The following is a 21,430-nucleotide window of genomic DNA, read 5'->3' as shown; positions in this document are numbered from 1 at the left end:
TTTTTTTCCCCAATTTTATTACTTTAAAAAAATATACTATTTTCTAGTTTTATTATTTTACATTATTTTAGTACATTATGTTTGAAATGTATTCATTTAGTGTGTTTTTTATTGAAAGTAATAGAATCCGGTAAAAAAATACGAACAAAGGGCCGAAATAAGGATTTTTTTAAATTTATTTAAAAAACACACTAAATGAATACATTTTAAACATAATGTACTAAAATAATGTAAAATAATAAAATTATAAAATAATATTTTTTTAAAGTAATAAAATCTTGGAAAAAAATACGAAGAAATGGCCGAAATAAGGGTTTTTTATTTTAATAAAAAACACACTAAATGAATACATTTCAAATATAATGTACTAAAATAATATAAAATAATAAAAATAGAAAATAGTATATTTTTTAAAGTAATAAAATCGGGGAAAAATACGAACAAATGGCTGAAATACGAACATGTTGGTGCCGCCTCTGCCACAGGCACCATTGGTGCCGCCTGTGGCAGGCCCTCCATTCAGCCGTTTTTTTTGTATTATTTTGGTAAATAATCTTTTTTGTATATTATTTTGATATTTTTTATTTTCTTGTAATATTTTGATAAAAACCCCTAAAGTAATTCATACCGATTTTTACAATAACAAATGATTTATTTTTGTAAATAATTTCTCCTCCAACCTATTTCATGAAAAAACAAGTACACGACAACCAAATAAAGTGAACAAGTGAAAGTCTCCACCAATAAAAAAAAAACATCAACAATGCGGAAATAGCTCCACACAACTAACATATTTTTTATGTTATTATTATTGAATAAAAAAATAGAATGTTCAATGAAAAAGTTAAAAAATATATTTTTTATTTTACGAGTATTTTTTATTAAGTGAATATTTATCAAGATCAAGAGAAATTTGATGTACTTTAAGATTTTAATAGTCAATAAAAATAGAGTTTTATTTCATTCATACTATCAATAAATATAGATTTAAAAAAAACCATTGTAAACATGAGATATAAATAAGCAAAAAAAAAAATTCAAAGATATAATCATGAGCATGATAATGGCATAATAATAACCACTGGAAGTGAAAATGTAGTAATAAATAAGAGAAAAATGAGAGTTCTTAATATAACTATTTAAAGGGTAGAGATAACTTATGTTATCAATGTAATATGAAAGACTATTGACCACATACCTGTATGTCCAAATATTATACTATCCTTACATATAGAAAGTATTTATCTTATTTGGTACTAATATTATTGCAATATTTGATTGTACAAAATTAGTTGAAATCTCTAGAGCTAATATATCAATATATTTGTGATTTGAAGTAGTTGCTTGTCAATGAAGCACTGAGATTATATATATTTGTGATATTATTATGTGATTTAATTATAATTTTATGGTTATGATTGGATAAAGAAATATGATCATTAGAGTATGACAATTATATCTAAAGCTTGTTATGATGGGATGAACTTGTAGTAGAGTTGTCCATGAGTCATGTTTGGGTAGGGTCGAATAAAAATGTTTGAAATTTTGAACATATGACATGTATAGGCTAGTATTTGTCTTGTTTAGTCATAAAGTGTGTATATATAATTAGCTATGCGAAAATGGCTTAATCTTGATATTAATACTTATGTGTTCGGCTATGGTAATAGTATATTATTAAACTATATTTCATGGTATTTATATATGTGTGGTATTTGATTATATAGATTTGTTATAATGTTAAGTGTTGACACCATTTTTTTGCGAAAACGGAGTCGACTTGGGTTTTGAAAAATGAAAACGAATGTGGGAGTCGCCACCAATCTTTTTTGATGAGGTGTGATCGGATCACCTCGCAATAGTCATTTTAATAAAATATTTCGATTTATCAAAACAATGATTTTGGTCTACGATGATTTAAGAGATCGGGTGTGGGAGTCGGTTACGCATGAGTAAGGGTTAGCACCCCCGATGCACCCAAAAATTGGTACCTCATTGATTAATAAATGTCTAAATGCCGAAATTTAAAAATTTGAAAAGCAAATTAAAATACGATCCATTTTTATTGATGTGCATTTAAAAATTGTTTGAGTAAATTTGAAAATGAGTTAAAGACCCACCTATTCCAAAGTAACGAAATGTTACACCTTGTAAGTTAGGACGCGGCATTTGAAATTTTAGAGAATAAACTTGACTTTAATTTTTATTGAAATAAAATTTAAGGGGACATTTCTCCATTTAAGCTTAATGAGAAAATCGAAACCCCGTAAGTTAGGGTACGATTTCTCAAATCACCCAAAAAGCGAAATGTTACCTTATAACGAAATTTCTTTGATTTTGAAGCTTTAAAAGGGTACTTTGCTATTTAGGCTTAACGAGAAAGTCGAAGCCCCGTAAGTTAGGGTACGACTCCTCGAATTACCAAAACGCAAAATTTGTCTTATTTGAAAAAATTATTCTTGAATAGTCGCGGGTACAACACTTAAAGGCATACATTTTTTTCATTTGGTAATGAAATGAAGTGGATTATATCAAACAAAAATGGTGGGAACATCCACGATGCAATGACATGAAATAAAATATAGTAGTGCGCAAGGAGCAATTATATACGAATACAATATTTATGCGAGTGAATGCCAATGATATGAAAGCGAATAAACGAGCTAAAATATACACAATAGCAATAATCTCACAACATTCATCATTCAAATACAATCATCGATAAATAAAGACCAATAAATTAAACAATAATTTAGAAGGTATAAAGCAAATTAAAATCAAATAAAATGTAAAAAAATTTTAAAATGATAATGATGTGTCTAAAATAGATAATGCAAAACAAGAGATTTAAGGTTAATAATATACAAAAAATAAAAAAAATGATATATATATAAGATAAAACAAATAATGTGTATATATAAAAGTATAAATTAAGTAATATGAAGGAAAAGAAAAATCTTTGAAACGAAAAATAAATAAAACATTTTTAAATAAATAAGTTGCATTTAAAAGATATGTAAAACAATTTTAAATAATAAAACAATTTTAACTAAATAATACATAAAATGAGTTCAAAATAAAGATAAAAATGACAATTTAAAAGAAAATAGTAGAAAGCAGTTTATAATATTTGACATATATATAATACATCTTATCATGAAAAATAAATAAATAAATAAATAATTTATAAAAGCAAGTCAGTATCTTATATAAAAAGTTTGGAATGTAATATAGGAAAGGAAGCTTAGAGTAATATATATAAACTAAAATTGTTTAATATAAATAATACATAAAAATCTTTAAAATAAATAATAATAAAACTGTTTAAATGAAATAATATAAAAAAAATCTAAACAGTTTAAAAAGTAAATAAAAACGAAATCAAAATAAACATGAAAACTAATAAAAATAAACAAAAGCAAATTAAAAAAAATGAACTTAAAAGCCCAGGGACTAAAATAAGACACGCGTAAGGGCGTGGGGACTGAAGAAAGAATTATTCCCATGCCCATGCGCACCGTTTCACGCGGACCAGCATGAAATACGCAGAAAATCATGGGGCAAAATTTAAAAAAAAATAGGACCGATTGCGCACACTGGAAAGGCGGAGGGGTTGATTGTGCAAATAGCCCCTCAAAGCCAAAACGCGCGGATCCTGGATACTGGGTCGGGTCGATTTCGGGTCTAAGACGAAACTGCGTCGTTTTAGCCACTGATGCAAGGGGCTCAATACGGCGCCGTATTGATCCCATATAAATAAAAAATTTCACAAAAAAAAAACACTTCATCCTTCATTTTGAACAAAAAAAAAACAGAGAGCCTCTAAAACTCTCTAAAAAATCTACCCTCCGTTTATTTGGGATTCCCCGGCATCCCAACGTGCCGCCATTATGGCAAACGGCCGACGGCGAAAGACAACTGTGAGAGGGGAGCCTCCGTTGACGGACTCTCGGAGCGAATCAGGTGCTTTTTTATTACTATGTTATTTTTGTTAAAATGAAGTTGTAAAAAGATAAAAAATAATAATAAAAAAATAAAAAAGAAAACAGTAAAAGTTCAACCTTTAAAAAACCTCTGTTCTGCCTTTTATTTCTAAAGTGCGTGTGAAAAAAATGTACAACGAGAATATTTTGGCTTTTATAGCTATATTACAACCATTGATTTTCTATTCTTTGTCTTTTGTCATTAACTGCTACTGTTGCTTTGTTTGGTGGTCTTTTGCAGGTGACAGAGTAGTGTCAGATGCGCGTGGATGGGGCGCTGGCGTGCGGCGGCGGCAGTGGGCATACGTGGAGGCTGGCGGCTGAAAAGAGTTAGGGAGGTTAGGGTTTTCTGAAAAATGTTTAAACATTAGGGTTTTTTTTTAAATTTGGGTTTGGGGCTGTTGGGTTAGATTTAATTTGGGTTGGCATTTTGGGTTTGTAAATGGACATTTGTTTTATTATGGAATTTTAATTGGTTTTGTTTGGGTCATATTGGGCCTCGGGCAAAAATGGGCTTGCACAGCTGCCCCTCTTTGCTCATTGTCGTGTAACGGGAATGGAGCAAAGACTTTTAAGAAAGACCAATTTTGCCCGGTCTCACCGCGTCTTGACTTCTTTTGATAGCTTCATTCCAGTACACTGCGTCTTGTTGCTTCGATCCACTCCACTACAACTTCAGAGAGATACGACTCGTAGCTTCAATCCGCTCTGCCGCAACTTCAGGAGGACGAAATTTATGGTTTCTTTTGTCTGCTCCGCTGTAACTTCGGGGCGATAAGACTGGATGCGATCTGCTCTACTTCAATTTCAGAGAGATAAGATCTGTGGTTTTAATCCGTTCCACTGCAACTTCAGGGAGATAGGATTGGTTTCTTTTGTCTGCTCCACTACTACTTAGGGAGATAAGACTTGATGCGATCTGCTCTACTGCAACTTCAGAGAGATAAGATCTATGGTTTTAATTCGCTCCACTGCAACTTCAGGGAGATAGGATTCGTCGTCTTCAGTTTAATTAACTGCAAAGTATTCACCGTTGCTGCTTCAATCTTTTTAATTGCAATGTCGGGGAGGTAAGATTTGCTGTTGTAGCTTCAATCTGCTCGACTGCACCGCCAGGGAAGTAAGATTCGCTGTCATGGCTTCAATCTTCTTAATTGCAATGTTGAGGAAGCAAGATTCATCGTTGTAGCTTAAATCTGCTCTACTGCACTACCAGGGAAGTAAGATTCGCCGTCGTGGCTTCAATCTTTTAAATTGCAATGTCGGGGAAGCAAGATTCGTCGTCGTAGCTTCAATCTTCTCCACTGCACCGCCAGGGAAGTAAGATTCGCCCTCGTACCTTCAATCTTTTAAATTGCAATATCGGGGAAGTAAGATTCATCATCGTAGCTTCAATCTGCTTCATTGCACCGCCAGGGAAGTAAGATTCGCCGTCGTGGCTTCAATATTTTAAATTGCAATGTCGGAGAAGCAAGATTGCCGTCATAGCTTCAATCTACTCCACTGCACCGCCAGGGAAGTAAGATTCACCGTTGTGACTTCAATCTTTTCAATTGCAATGTCGGGGAAGCAAGATTCGTCATTGTAGCTTCAATCTGCTCCACTGCAATGCCAAAGAGATAGGATCGATGTCTTCAATTTGCTTCACTGCTAGTACAGAAAGACAAGATTTTTTTTCTCTGGGAACATGACCTGCAAAATCCATCCCACTACAACTTTAGGGGTATGGGTAACTTCATTGATTTTTTCTCTGGGAACATGACCTGCAAAATCCATTTCATGGACCTATTTATGCCTAGTGTTTAAGATGTCATAATTAGAATGAATCAAATGCTCCTAACTAGATGCGTATGTATGATATTTGTAGAATGTCATGAGAGTGATCCTTTTTAAATGCTTAGGTTGTCATTACTCGCAGTTCATCAAGGTTCTATCACTGATGCCTTCTTATTCAGCCGATAACTTTGACAGAAAAACCAAAGAAATAGTCGCAATTTAGACTATTCTTTCTCCAATGCTTCTAACCCTTAAGTTGGTTAGTTCTAAACAATAGTCCTGTTTCAGGTCCTCGTACTATTTAGAAACTTTCAGAGTAATATGCAGAACTTCTTCTGCTTGAATATTATCAATCCATTATTCCTTATTTCAATGGAAAATGCTTGAAAAAAATTTATCAAAACGGATAAGATGAAATTTTATTGAGAGCAAAGCTCGAAATGAATGAATCAATCAAGATAGCAAATTTGCTAGAATACAAAATGAGAATAAATTAATCAATGTGGCGTATTTTGTCAAAAATACAAAAAATGAATAAAATAGAAATAGGTGCCCCAAATATCGTAGTATGAGCTTCTCTGCCTCAAACTTCTTGAGGACCCTTTTAAACTTGATATGTGTTTAGAAGTCCTAGAAGACTTTGTTGATGCTTCAAGATATAGCATCTCTCATTCTTATTAATTTGGAGAGGGCAAGACTACCGCATGCCCCACCTTTGATCAAAATTTGAACTGCCCATTCCTCGGTTTTCAATTCAAAACCCCTTTGGTCTCAAGGCGCCCTTTACGGGTTTTCACATTGGCCTCTCCTTTTTCTTTTTTGTTCTTCTTTTCTTTTCCTTTTTTCATTTTTTTCAAGTGAAGCATTTATTTCTTGAATCAAAGTTCTCAAGATTAGGCAGGTTCTTTCCATCCATCTTGGTCAATACCGACGTTCTCTCAAATAAGGCCTTTCACATAAGGTCCTTCCCGGTTTGGCATCCACTTTCTTTTGAAGTCCTTTTGTATGGGAAGAATCTTTTCAATACCAGGTGCTCCTCATAGAATTCTCCATCTTGGTCAATACCGACGTTCTCCTAAATAAGGCCTTTCACATAAGGTCCTTCCCGGTTTGGCATCCACTTTCTTTTGAAGTCCTTTTGTATGGGAAGAATCTTTTCAATACCAGGTGCTCCTCATAGAATTATCTGGGGCGAGCTTTTTGGTGAGCTTGGATCATTTGTTTTTTGATACATTTGACCATACAGATAGCTTTGAACATTTCTCTTCAATTGAGATCGAATTTAAAAACTCGAAGAGGAAGAAACTTGACTTCAATGAGCGAAATTGTGATAAGTCAAAGTGAAAGGTGCTGCCACAGTAGAGTTTTTTTTTGCCTCCACTGAACTGTTCATTTTGGGGCAATATGGTGTTAATCTTGAACAGACTGCAAACTTCTGATATCGTGCTATTGTTCAAATTTGGCGCATTGTCAAGTATGATCCTTTTTGGCATCCTATACCGACATATGATTTTTTCAGGAATTTACTGACCGTCCTCTTTGTGATATCAGCATATGAAGTAGCTTCTGCCCACTTAGTGAGATAATCGACGACCATAAAGATGAATTGGTGATCGCCAAAACCTTAGGCGAGATTGGCTCAATGACATCCGTACCCCACATAGAGAAAGGCCATGACTTCCATTGATTCTTTGTAAGGTAGGATCTTGTTCTATTATTATTAACAAATCAGGGAATAAGCTACAATCTCAATTATCTTCAAAGTCCTGAGGCTCATCTAGGCACATATCTTGCTCAAAAGGAGATTATGAGTCAATAGCAATGATGCTTATGTCTTTGATATCTGGAGACCTGTTGTAGGGACGAAAGCAGATCCAAAGAATATTTATCTGTATAGTATGATTATGAATGAAATGGAAAGAATAAAGGAATATTTGCTCGAAGTGAGAAACAAAGATACATTTTATTGAAATAAGGATATTTAACATAAACTTATCTCACAAAAGGATTCTTATTGCTCCTAGGCTTAGAGCAATAAGCATGTTTTGGACATTACTCTGAATTAGGTCTAAAAAATACAGGGATCTCCTCAATAGTCCCATTGTTCAAAACACTCCCGAGTGTGTTTAAGGGCAGACGCCTCATAAATCCTCTTCCCCGGCTCCCTCTTCGGATACGACATTAATGTTCGAATTTCCCCATATTCTTTCCTGGCCTTTGTCTTCTTCAAAGAATTTTAACTCTTTATTATCCATTAGATTTTGCACCAAGGCTATGAATTCAACGCACTCCTGGATTTCATGGCCTTCTTTAGCGTGAAACTCACAATAGCTCCTCATCCCTTTTGGTCTCTTCTCCAAATTCTGAATGGTTAATCCCACGTCTATCATTTGTTTCAAAACCCATTTTAGTGGGGTTTTTACTTCTGCAACATTGGTTTTGGTTTTCTTCCCTCCATTCTCAATTATCACGTTTACTCCTGGGTCTGAATGACTGGGTAACGGATTTCCTGCCACATTAGGTCCAGATGGATCGTCAAACTTCACGATGCCCATGTTAATGAACCTTTTGACTAACTTTTTAAATGTAGTGCAGTTTTCAATCGAGTACCCCGTAGTTCCTACGTGATAATCGCATTGGGCATTCGCATCGTACCATTTGGAGTATGGAGGTTGCATGGGTTTTGAGTAGAACGGAGCTACTACATACGCATCAAATAGTTTCTGATACAGTTCTTTATACGTCATTAGGATAGGTGTAAACTAGAGTTTTTCTGTGTTTGGCCTCGAGTTAGATTCTTGCTTTGAGGGGCCTTGATAACTAGCTGCTACCGTCCTTGGCTGGCCTACAGTGACTGATTTTGAATACCCTTTATTATACAAGCTCAGGTTGCTCACTTCATTTTCTTTGTGCTTTGGGGTTGATCTTTTGACACTTTCTCCCGCATCTATCCTCCCACTTCTTATGGCGTTTTCAATCATCTCGCTAGACATTACCATATCTGATAAGCTCATAGTAATGAATGGGGATTTCAGAGTGTTAATGAAAAGTATTATAGTTTCTTTCTCTAGAAAAGGTGGCTGGACTTGTGTCACTACCTCTCTCCATCTTTGGGAATATTGCCTAAAGCTCTCACTTTGCTTCTTTTCCATGTTCTGCAATGTGATTCTATCGGGTGTTATGTCTGTTACATGGTTGTACTATTTTATGAAAGCCTGTGCCAAGTTCTTCCATGAATGGATGTTGGCACGGCTCAACTGGTTGTACCATTTGGTAGCCGATCCAATCAGACTGTCTTGGAAACAATGAATGAACAGTTGCTCGTTATTAACGTATCCCATCATTCTTCGGTAAAACATCGTGATGTGAGCTTTAGGACAACTAGTCCCATTATACTTTTCGAACTCCGGCATCTTGAACTTAAGCGGGAGCACTAAATCAGGGACCAAACTTAGATCCTTGGCGTCAACTCCACAATGGTACTTAGTGTTCTCCATGGCTCTAAATTTTTCCTCTAGCCATCTACACCGGTCCTCAAGTTGTTTTAGCAGGTTCATTCTTACTTTTTCTATTTCTGCCAAGTCATCGAGATCAGGGACCACAGGGTTGGTAGGGTTATCCCCTGGATTGAAACCCGAGCCTATTTAAAAGTTTATTGGTACCGAGGCACCAGCATGATATTGAGGTCTAATAGTGACAGGTGCTATTTGCGGGCACCTATCTGGTTGTACTTGAGTGCTTGTCGGGGTGAAACCTGGAGGATAAACAGGGTCCTCATGATCAACCCCAAAATCAACTACTGGGCTTTTTCCTTTATCATTCCCTCCAGCCAATAACTGCTCCAATTGACTCATCAAAGTTCTTTGGGACTCTTGCATGTCTTGTTGGATTTTATCCAATCGTTCTTGCATCTGATCTTGCATCTCCTTTTGCAATTGTTCCAATCTTTCTAACCTCTGATCCATTGCTTTTGTTTGGCGATGGGTACCGTAGTGATATTTGGTTGGTGGATTCTTGTTGGTTTCCAGATTAACTGAAATAATCTCGTTTAATTAGGGCTCTTTCGTGAAATTTGATGCAAATAATGTAATGAAATGTAATGCAGATGAATGGAATGAATGCAAAAAGAGACGTTGATTCTGATTCAATTCTATTAGAACAACTTTACTAGAAAATAAGTTTCTTAACATTAAACCAATATTTATACAGCTTTGCCCTCATAGGCGGAGACATTCGATCCTGAGTGTTAAGATAAATCTTATGAACTCTTCAAAAGGGACGTCTCTTCTATACCTTTATTGTTTGATCTGGATCGCGACTCGTTGCTCACTCATCCTCGTGATGCTCGTTGGCTTTTCTTTAAGAAAGTTCAGCAGCTCTCGAATAATCTTTGTCATCTTAAATCCTCGGGCAACGGAGCGATAGTCGTGTAGTCCTCCATTAAACTATTATCCTTCTCTTATCACGTTTTCTTGGACCATATTCGGACAACCGTATCCACTTTATTAAGAAACTCATTTTCTTATGACAAGCTTTCTATTTAGCAACTGAACGTGAATCAACAGCTCTTTTTTCTATGATGAAAATGCAATGCAATCATAACCAAAATAAAAGAAAACAGGTTAGTACAAAGCAAAAACAAGCAAGAATAAATAGAACACCTATTCGGGTGACCACTAAGGGTTTGAAGTGGTTCTACCTAGGGTAGGCTCTTAGGTTCACTACATGCGGCTCGGTTCTAAAGAAAAGGGTACTTGAACTTGTAGATTCTTCGATCCTCACCCATTATAGGCTCATATGCACTGAGTTCAGTTCAGGGGAATACATTTCCCTGTGGCTGCACGGAGACGAAAATCTTACGAAAACATAGGTACGGATGTATCCCGAAAGCGATCCACTATCCTGCACGGAGGTGAAAACCTCACGAAGGACAAGTTTCTCACTCCCACTTAAAAAGTGTGACCCACGGTCATGCAATGCAATGTGTAGAGATATAAAAATTTAAAATACAATACATGATGAAAACAAAAACTCAAAAACAGATGGAATGCAATGAGAGGATCATATATTAAAAATAAAAATTTCAATTTTCGATAAAAAGACAAAAAATAATCAATTTACGGCTTGACTCTCTTATGTACCCAGCGGAGTCGCCAAGCTGTTGACACCATTTTTTTGCGAAAACGGGGTCGACTTGGGTTTTGAAAAATGAAAACGAATGTGGGAGTCGCCACCAATCTTTTTTGATGAGGTGTGATCGGATCACCTCGCAATAGTCATTTTAATAAAATATTTTGATTTATCAAAACGATGATTTTGGTCTACGATGATTTAAGAGATCGGGCGTGGGAGTCAGTTACGCATGAGTAAGGGTTAGCACCCCCGATGCGCCCAAAAATTGGTACCTCATTGATTAATAAATGTCTAAATGCCGAAATTTAAAAATTTGAAAAGCAAATTAAAATACGATCCATTTTTATTGATGTGCATTTAAAATTTGTTTGAGTAAATTTGAAAATGAGTTAAAGACCCACCTATTCCAAAGTAACGAAATGTTACACCCTGTAAGTTAGGACGCGGCATTTGAAATTTTAGAGAATAAACTTGACTTTAATTTTTATTGAAATAAAATTTAAGGGGACATTTCTCCATTTAAGCTTAATGAGAAAATCGAAACCCCGTAAGTTAGGGTACGATTTCTCGAATCACCCAAAAAGTGAAATGTTACCTTATAACGAAATTTCTTTGATTTTGAAGCTTTAAAAGGGTACTTTGCTATTTAGGCTTAACGAGAAAGTCGAAGCCCTGTAAGTTAGGGTACGACTCCTCGAATTACCAAAACGCAAAATTTGTCTTATTTGAAAAAATTATTCTTGAATAGTTGCAGGTACAACACTTAAAGGCATACATTTATTTCATTTGGTAATGAAATGAAGTGGATTATATCAAACAAAAATGGTGGGAACATCCACGATGCAATGACATGAAATAAAATATAGTAGCGCGCAAGGAGCAATTATATACGAATACAATATTTATGCGAGTGAATGCCAATGATATGAAAGCGAATAAACGAGCTAAAGTATACACAATAGCAATAATCTCACAACATTCATCATTCAAATACAATCATCGATAAATAAAGACCAATAAATTAAACAATAATTTAGAAGGTATAAAGCAAATTAAAATCAAATAAAACGTAAAAAAATTTTAAAATGATAATGATGTGTCTAAAATAGATAATGCAAAACAAGAGATTTAAGGTTAATAATATACAAAAAAAATAAAAAAAATGATATATATATAAGATAAAACAAATAATGTGTATATATAAAAGTATAAATTAAGTAATATGAAGGAAAAGAAAAATCTTTGAACTGAAAAATAAATAAAACATTTTTAAATAAATAAGTTGCATTTAAAAGATATGTAAAACAATTTTAAATAATAAAACAATTTTAACTAAATAATACATAAAATGAGTTCAAAATAAAGATAAAAATGACAATTTAAAAGAAAATAGTAGAAAGCAGTTTATAATATTTGACATATATATAATACATCTTATCATGAAAAATAAATAAATAAATAAATAATTTATAAAAGCAAGTCAGTATCTTATATAAAAAGTTTGGAATGTAATATAGGAAAGGAAGCTTAGAGTAATATATATAAACTAAAATTGTTTAATATAAATAATACATAAAAATCTTTAAAATAAATAATAATAAAACTGTTTAAATGAAATAATATAAAAAAATCTAAACAGTTTAAAAAGTAAATAAAAACGAAATCAAAATAAACATGAAAACTAATAAAAATAAACAAAAGCAAATTAAAAAAAATGAACTTAAAAGGCCAGGGACTAAAATAAGACACGCGCAAGGGCGTGAGGACTGAAGAAAGAATTATTCCCATGCCCATGCGCACCGTTTCACGCGGACCAGCATGAAATACGCAGAAAAATCATGGGGCAAAATTTAAAAAAAATAGGACCGATTGCGCACACTGGAAAGGCGGAGGGGTTGATTGTGCAAATAGCCTCTCAAAGCCAAAACGCGCGGATCCTGGATACTGGGTCGGGTCGATTTCGGGTCTAAGACGAAACTGCGTCGTTTTAGCCACTGATGCAAGGGGCTCAATACGGCGCCGTATTGATCCCATATAAATAAAAAATTTCACACAAAAAAAACACTTCATCCTTCATTTTGAACAAAAAAAATCAGAGAGCCTCTAAAACTCTCTCAAAAATCTACCATCCATTTATTTGGGATTCCCCGGCATCCCGACGCGCCGCCATTATGGCAAACGGCCGACAGCGAAAGACAACTGCGAGAGGGGAGCCTCCGTCGACAGAGTCTCGGAGCGAATCAGGTGCTTTTTTTATTACTATGTTATTTTTGTTAAAATGAAGTTGTAAAAAAGATAAAAAAATAACAATAAAAAAAGAAAGAAGAAAACAGTAAAAGTTCAACCTTTAAAAAACCTCTGTTCTGCCTTTTATTTCTAAAGTGCGTGTGAAAAAAAATGTACAACGAGAATATTTTGGCTTTTATAGCCATATTACAACCGTTGATTTTATATTCTTTGTCTTTTGTCATTTACTGCTATTGTTGCTTTGTTTGGTGGTCTTTTGCAGGTGACAGAGCAGTGTCAGATGCGCGTGGATGGGGCGCTGGCGTGTGGCGGCGGCAGTGGGCATGCATGGAGGCTGGCGGCTGAAAAGAGTTAGGGAGGCCAGGGTTTTCTGAAAAATGTTTAAACATTTTGGGCCATTGGGCCGCCTAAGGTTTTTTTTAAATTTGGGTTTGGGGCTATTGGGTTAGATTTAATTTGGGTTGGCATTTTGGGTTTGTAAATGGACATTTGTTTTATTATGGACTTTTAACTGGTTTTGTTTGGGTCATATTGGGCCCCGGGCAAAAATGGGCTTGCACATTAAGCTTGTGCATTATGGCCAGAGTTTGAACCTATTATGAATGTAGGTTATTGGTATATATATATGTATGTATGAGATGTGAAAATAATTTTTGAATGGTGGATAGTTGTATAATTTAGTTTAGTAATGTAGTAATGATAGATATGTAATGGATAAGCAAGCATATATTATATAAGTTTGGATAAATGAATTTTTAGTTATAGTTCATGATGAAATTGACATGATTTATTTTTGGAGGTTAATTGTGATGATCGAATATGTGGTTAAGGGATTGGCTATGTGTAGGAAAGATTTAAATATGTGATTTAGGTGTACTTAAAGTATTATATATATATATATTTGAAATGGTTCAAAATAGCATGGTCTCTTGCGCAAAAAATTGTAATGAAAAAAAATGTATGATTTGGTGTTATAATTTGAGGTATAATTATCTTGGAAATAGTTTGGGGAGTTAGTATATAATGTGTATGCAAAGTCGGATATTCAGTAGTGAAAATAAATATATAAACTAGTAATGTAACCACTTAAGGTTGGTTTACTGTGAATAGGTTCGTGAGGGTATGATATGTTTCAATATGAGTGATTGAAGTTTGCTTTAAATATTGTGGATATATGTGCATAACCTCATGACGAGTGAAGTGGTAAATTTGGCCTTACTGTAATGGTTATATATATGGTATGGCTTGATTATGAAATTTGTAAATGAAGTATACTATGATTTGTAGTACATGTTATAATTTGGTTTATATTAATTAGGTAAATTGAGTGTAAGACTATGATGATTAAAATTTCATACTTGTCCACTTGTTGAGGTTGTTTAGGCCGAATATGTTGGGTTTATATGCTGTGTGATATTGCATAGTAGTATAATTTGTATGGTATAGATTTTATAAATAAAATCAAATGAGATGAATTTAGGAGTTTTAAGCTCCGAAATTTGAATGAGATAAATGTATTGATGTGGTTAATTTACGAAACATGAATTGTAATGAATGCCGGTTATGAGCTGTGATCTGTTCGGTAATGTCTCGTAACCCTAATCCGGCGACAAATACGGGTTAGGGGTGTTATACAGGTGGTTAGTAAAGGTGGTTAGTAAAACTAATTTAGTTAACTCGTTGCTGCTGCAATTATTCATCTTAATTTCCTATAAATAGTGAAGTCTTCTATGTAAAAGGTAGGTTTTTAGTTTTATGAAATTGCTATTAAAATACATTCTCTTCTTTTTCATCTTCTTCTGTTACTACTTAAAGCTTCCATCACATATTCAGGTCAATTATGATCTTATCATTGCCAATGATAACAAATGGAAATCAACATCTAGTGTGCATTGGAAATTAGAGCTGTTATGGGATGATATTTGCTCTCTACTACAACAAGTGCATCTTGGGACACGACATAGATACCATCCATTGGATCACTTCATTTGGAGGGCAGCATCATAAACGTCAACGTCTAGTTCTAATATCCCATGGCACTAATGTTTGGTTGGCAAATGTCTCCCTTACACCTTCAAAAGAATTCACTTTTCTTCTTTCTCCCGAGACTCATCACAAAGAGAGATTAAAGTAAATTGAGTTGTTGTTCTACGTTTGTTGATATCCATTTTTCAAAACTGCTTCATCTATTGCGATTTCTTATGGCCAAAAATCTTACATATTGTTCGATCTGAGGAGAAAAAAATTTTAAAAAATACCCATCAGTTAGGTGCAAAAGCGTCTCTTAGGGAGTTGGAAACTTGAAATTACTGGACATTGCTTTGGAAAAAGATGTACATGAATTTTCTCTGTTGGTACTTTGAAGGATCAAAATTGATAATTCCTCATTTCTTAAACATGATTAATTTAACGTAAATGTACATGCTAAGTTTTATACCCTTGCATTAAAGGAAAATAATTAAAATGATACGAAAATCTACGGGAGGGAATTGGAAATTGGAAGCAATTTAGATTAGAGAAGTGTGGATTTATAGTAATATTAGGGAAATAGACGATTGTGTCCCCAGCATCAAGTACCAAAGTGTAAGATTGACGAGTTAATTCGAGTTATTCGTTAGCTAATATGAATAAATTTAAGTAGAATTTGAAGCTCTACTTCTAGAAAAGATGTGCTTAAGCAAAATTATAGTAGTGAAATCTGGAGCCAATGTCTCATTATGTTACAAAATTATCATTCAGATATAGCACAAGTCATGGCTAACAAGCAAGCTAAAGCTATGTTTTCAAAAGCTACCAAGAGAAATAAAACCTTAATTATAACATCCTAGTTTCATAGCTCAGAACCCGAAGGAACTGCAATTCAAGCGAATGAGGAGGATGCCCCTTCTAACATGCTCGCATAGCAAACAGAAACGCGTAAATAACATCTCCATCTTCCAACCCCAAATCATCGGCTGTTTTCCCCATATCAATGCTGCAAAACCTGAAGCAAGATAAATTGACTTGCTCGTATAACTCATTGATGCGGTCAGCATAATCATGCAACAGGTTTTTCATCGGTGTGTTTCGCCCAATCAAATAATAGTACAGCGCACCATCCGCTCTAAAATGCTTCACTTTCAGAACAACTGGTTTTTCCCCAACGACAGCCAGAGGCAAAGTAATAAGAGTCGATTGAGTTGCGGCTGTAGGTCTAAAGTTTCTCCTTCTCGATACAGCAATGGTATCTCCATCTTTCATATTCAGCCATATAGCATTGAATGCTGGATTTATAGGCTTATCCTCGTAATAAAATCTTACAGAGTTGAATGTAACCCCAACGCGTTTAATGAAGTCAAGCATTAGATCACGTAGCGGTATGCTTTGACTGATCGAATAACAATATTGATCAGCTTCATCCCCACAACCAACCCTATTTAATTTCAAAAGAATCCTCTTTTCTTCTTTCTCTTGATTATAAAGAGTGATTTGAACCATTTTCTTCATATCCATTTTTCTATGCTTCACTGCCTTTTCTAAGGAAAATTAACAAAGAAATTGCAAAAGTGAATCTAAGGGGCTTATTAAAAACTTGAAATTAATAACAAAATAATTTCCTTTCAGAACATATCTACATGAATTTGCACATCCAAATTTAGTTTTGAAAAGCTTTCCTTAGGAACCCTTTGCCAGTGGTGAAGAGCTTATTCTATTTACAGGAGGGAAAAGAAAAGAATATATGCATGAATTTGCACTTTCAAATTTAATTTTGAAAAACTTTTCACATCTAAGATTTTTCAAGAAATTTTACCACTTACAATTTTCTTGAAATTTCATGCATTTTTGAATTTTTACATGCATAATCAAATTAAACAAACAGTAATGAAAAAACAAATCCTAAAGGCCTTCCCAACGCGGTTCATGGAAGATCTAAGACTACTTCCTCGGTCCTTATCTAAGAGCTTATCACTTAAATTCCCCAACATTTTCATTATTAAAGAAAAATTCTCTAATAACCATTTCAACTTAAACAAAAAGAAAACTACTAATTTTCTTTGCACAAAAATAAAAAAGAGAGAAATATTAATCTAAAAAGAAACGAAAGAGTAATAAAAACTAGACCTTTCTTCCTACCGTCGCCAAGGTCTGCCTGTCGTTTCTATTTCTTCCCTCTTTCTTTTCCTTCTGCTGCTTAAACTGCTGCTGCTGTCCTTACTCTTTGATTCCTTCCCCTTTAAAAACCTTTGAGATTCTCATTTTTGTTGTTTTCTTATTTGGCTAAGTTAGGGTTTTTTACTAAAATAAGGTAAAAAAAAATATACTGAAAATGGTGTCAGAAAAATTATTTACGAAAATATGATATTTTTTTCATTGGTGCCTATTTGTCATTGAATAAAAATATTAATTTTTTTAATAGAGCCTATTAGATAGGCGTCAATAAATATTTTATATTAATTTTTTTTATAAAATATAATTAAATATTTTCTCGGGTCAGTATATGACCCATATAATACATAGTATTGGTGCTTATCTCAGAGGTGTCAATGGTGGTGCCTATCTGAGAGGCGCCATTAGTAGTGCCATGTTGAGAGGCGCCAATAATCTTATTTTATATAAAAATTTATTTCAAAAAAATCAATAAATACTGTTAAATAAATACAAAATCAAATAAAATTACATAATATAAAAGTTACATTATATAAAAATTAAATGAGTTAACAACAGCTATATGATTAAAAAATTCAGTTATAATTCAACTTTTAATAAAATGATTTTTAATTTTTTATAAACTTTTATGTTAAACTCACCAAATACTAATCTAAACACAACAATTTATAGCTTAATCCTAAATTACTAATAAATTTTTAAATAATTACAAACACAAAAATTTATAACATAATCCTAAATTACTAACAAATTAATTATAAAATAATTACAATATTCATACAAACAATATTACAATGTTCATACAAAATATTAATCCAAAACTATAAATACAAGATTAATTATAAAATAATTACAATATTCATACAAAATACTAATCAAAAACTATAAATACAAAATTAATTATAAACTAATTACAATATTCATACAAAATTATAATATTCATACAAAATACTAATCAAAAACTACAAATACAAAATTAATTATAAAATAATTACAATATTCATACAAAATTACAATATTCATACAAAATACTAATCCAAAACTATAAATACAAGATTAATTATAAAATAATTACAATATTCATACAAAATACTAATCAAAAACTATAAATACAAAATTAATTATAAAATAATTACAATATTCATACAAAATTATAATATTCATACAAAATACTAATCAAAAACTACAAATACAAAATTAATTATAAAATAATTACAATATTCATACAAAATTATAATATTCATACAAAAAATTACAATATTCATACAAAATACTAATCCAAAACTATAAATACAAAATTAATTAAAAAATAATTACAATATTCATATAAAATTACAATATTCATACAAAATACTAATAAAAAACTATAAATACAAAATTAGTTATAAAATAATTATAATATTCATACAAAATTACAATATTCATACAAAAAGTTACAATATACATACAAAATTACCCATTGGCGCCTCCCTATGAGGCACTTTTAATGGTGCCTCCCTATGAGGTTCCACCCGACCCATTTTCTCATTTGACCCGTTGACCTTATTTTGACCCATATTTTTATTTAATTTTTTTAAAAAAATAAAAAATAATATTTTATTCAAAAAAGAAAAAAATTTAATATTTTTTATTCATTGGCCCCTTTGAGATAGGCACCAATGAAAAAAGTATCTCATTTTCGTAAATAATTTTTCTGACACCCCATTTCAGTACAAAATTGTTTTACCCCATTTTAGTAAAAAAAACCCGGTATTTACATGCTAGGCCCAACTATCAATTTAATTTGTGTTTTATTTAATCTTTTAACTATGAAAAGTTATAAAATGAACGTCCAATTATTCAATTTTATCTTTTTTTTATCGGTTGGTTAAGATGGTAACTTTTTAAAATTTGCATAATTGCAGCTTTATAAGTTATGTCAATTAATCTTAATTTTTTTAAAAAAATTAGCTCTCAACATTTACCAATTGTGTAAATTGAATTTCTTTCCTCTCTTTTTTTTTGTAATTTTGTTTGGGTGCTTTCATTTTTTATATATTTTCAATCAAAATCACTTGATAAATTTATTTTTTTAGCTTTTTAGGTAAAATGGTCACATAGAAAAATAAAATTCCAAAAAGACCAAATTACACAATGCGTAAATGTTGAGGGTTAGATTTTTTTAGAATCAAACCTAAATAAACATGATGTATAAATATTGAGTGTTAAAGTTGCTATTATTCCTGTTTTAAAAGTTGCCACTATTAGGTAGCTTATTACAAAAAAAGACAAATTTGAATAGTTAAATGACCATTTTATATCTTTTCATAGTTAGTTGATTAAAAAGAAATTTACTAACAACTAAATGACTATATTATAATTTTTTGTAATTAGATAACTATTAATGTAACTTAACTTTTTTATTTTACGTTTTGAAAAGAGAAATTTTCAATTGTAAAATCAATCAAATCAAATCAACATTTTGATAAAAGAATTTTTCTATTGTAAAATCAATCAAATTAAATAAAAGAACTATTTAAACGTTATAAAGAAAAATAAAAAAAAACCTTTCCTTTTTAAAAAAAAATAGAAGTAAGCACTGAGAAGACTTTTGCACTAGGAGATGAATTGCATTTTGTCTCATCTACTTAAAAAAAATGGGCAAATTAATCTCTATATATTAGAAAAAAAGTGTAAATTGGTCAAATTCCGTTAAAATTTCCATGCATATGTGTTGTTAAGTGATGGTTTGGATTTTTTTAAGTTTTTTTATGCAAGTGACGTGAAATTAAAGGATGAAAAAGATTAGGTAAAAGCATTCTGGAGGTCCTTGTATTAGAAGTCGGATTGCATTTTGCTTCCTCTACTAATAAATAGGCAAATGTGTGCTTATTCTTTAGATCAACGAGCAAATTGGTCATTTTATTAAAAATTTTATCAATTTATTCTTTTAAGTGATGATGTGATTGACAAAGCAACTAGATAGTGATACATGATGTGTCACATATATATCATATTGGTGTGGCACATTTTACCACATTAACTAATATTTTGAACTGCCATTAAAAATCTCAATTAGTTGGGTAACCAAATTAAAAAAAAAAATTGATAGTTGGGTAACCAAAACGAAAAATGGGCAATAGTTGAGTAATTGATACATTGTATTTTGATACGACAATTTGAACTTTTTATCACTTAAAGAGATTGTTTTAAAGCAAATGCTCGACTCTTTTTATTGTTTTTCTATAGATTAAAATTTACTTTAAATACAATTTTTAGTTTATTTTATGTTTTTATAAATAAAAATCTTAATTTTATGCTGATGTGAGTTTAATGGTGGCTAAAGCACTTTCAAGGACTTACTTGAGGAATAAGAATGAAGGGAGAAAGCGAGTAGCCTTGGTGTTGCATTCTCAAGATGTCAATGTCACAATATTAAGCATTCTGACCCTCAGTGTTGCAACATCACTCCTTAATGTCACAACATCAGCTTTATTCCCATGCTAAAGAGGATGCTTCAATAAGCCTCGTGTTAGAGTTGTGTGACCCAAATTTTAAGAGATTGCTTGCAAGTCAAGTTAAACAAAATATATATTCTTTCTAGAAGATTTAGTATTTATGAGTACAATAAATTAGGCATTTATTAACATAATATATTTGACTTTGATTAGAATTAGGTTTTTTCAACCTATAAATAAATGTAATCGAAACTCCTTTTGTAATTATTTGAATTCGACATGGTGAATTTTCTTCTCCCCTGCCTGTGGTTTTTTCCCGAAAGGGTTTCCACGTAAAAATCTATGTGTTCTTTATTTTTATTTCTCTTTTCTTTGTGATATATTATCATTACCGACATTCTATTTTTCACAAATTGGTATTCGAGCTTCCGGGTTGTTCATCTCGATCACGGTAATGGCGTCTTTGAAGTATGAAATTCTGTTGTTGGATCGCAACACCAGATTTGCGTTGTGGAAGATTAAGATGCAATCAGTTCTTGTGTAGATGGATCTAGAGGATGCCCTGCTAGGGACGGATAAGATGCCTTCGACATTAACAGATGAAGAGAAGAAGCGTAAGGATCGAAAGGTGTTAACACAATTGCATCTGTATTTTTCTAACGAAATTTTACAAGATGTGATGAAGGAGAAGACCACCGCTGCATTATG

General features: G+C 32.4%; 1 protein-coding gene across 4 annotated transcripts; it reads right to left on the bottom strand.

The window, feature by feature from the left end:
- Nucleotides 1-15,795: 15,795 nt before the first annotated feature.
- LOC107915143 (uncharacterized) lies at nucleotides 15,796-17,404 on the bottom strand. Of its 4 annotated transcripts, none has more exons than XM_016844292.2 (2): nucleotides 17,253-17,404; nucleotides 15,796-16,654 (listed from the first exon to the last, which is right to left on the bottom strand). In XM_016844292.2, exon 2 carries the CDS (start codon nucleotides 16,629-16,631, stop codon nucleotides 16,026-16,028), a length of 606 nt encoding a protein of 201 aa, XP_016699781.1. In that variant the 5' UTR covers nucleotides 16,632-16,654; nucleotides 17,253-17,404; the 3' UTR covers nucleotides 15,796-16,025. The 4 variants fall into 4 exon arrangements, with proteins under 4 accessions (XP_016699781.1, XP_016699780.1, XP_016699783.1 ...); XM_016844291.2 differs by having other exon boundaries at nucleotides 17,241-17,397; XM_016844294.2 differs by having other exon boundaries at nucleotides 15,796-16,649; nucleotides 17,241-17,392.
- Nucleotides 17,405-21,430: the final 4,026 nt, after the last annotated feature.

Source organism: Gossypium hirsutum, chromosome D10, assembly GCF_007990345.1.
Source record: "Gossypium hirsutum isolate 1008001.06 chromosome D10, Gossypium_hirsutum_v2.1, whole genome shotgun sequence".
In the NCBI taxonomy this organism is placed as follows: domain Eukaryota; kingdom Viridiplantae; phylum Streptophyta; class Magnoliopsida; order Malvales; family Malvaceae; genus Gossypium; species Gossypium hirsutum.
The sequence above is the reverse complement of the archived record's forward strand: the minus strand, read 5'-3'. Positions and strand labels throughout refer to the sequence as shown.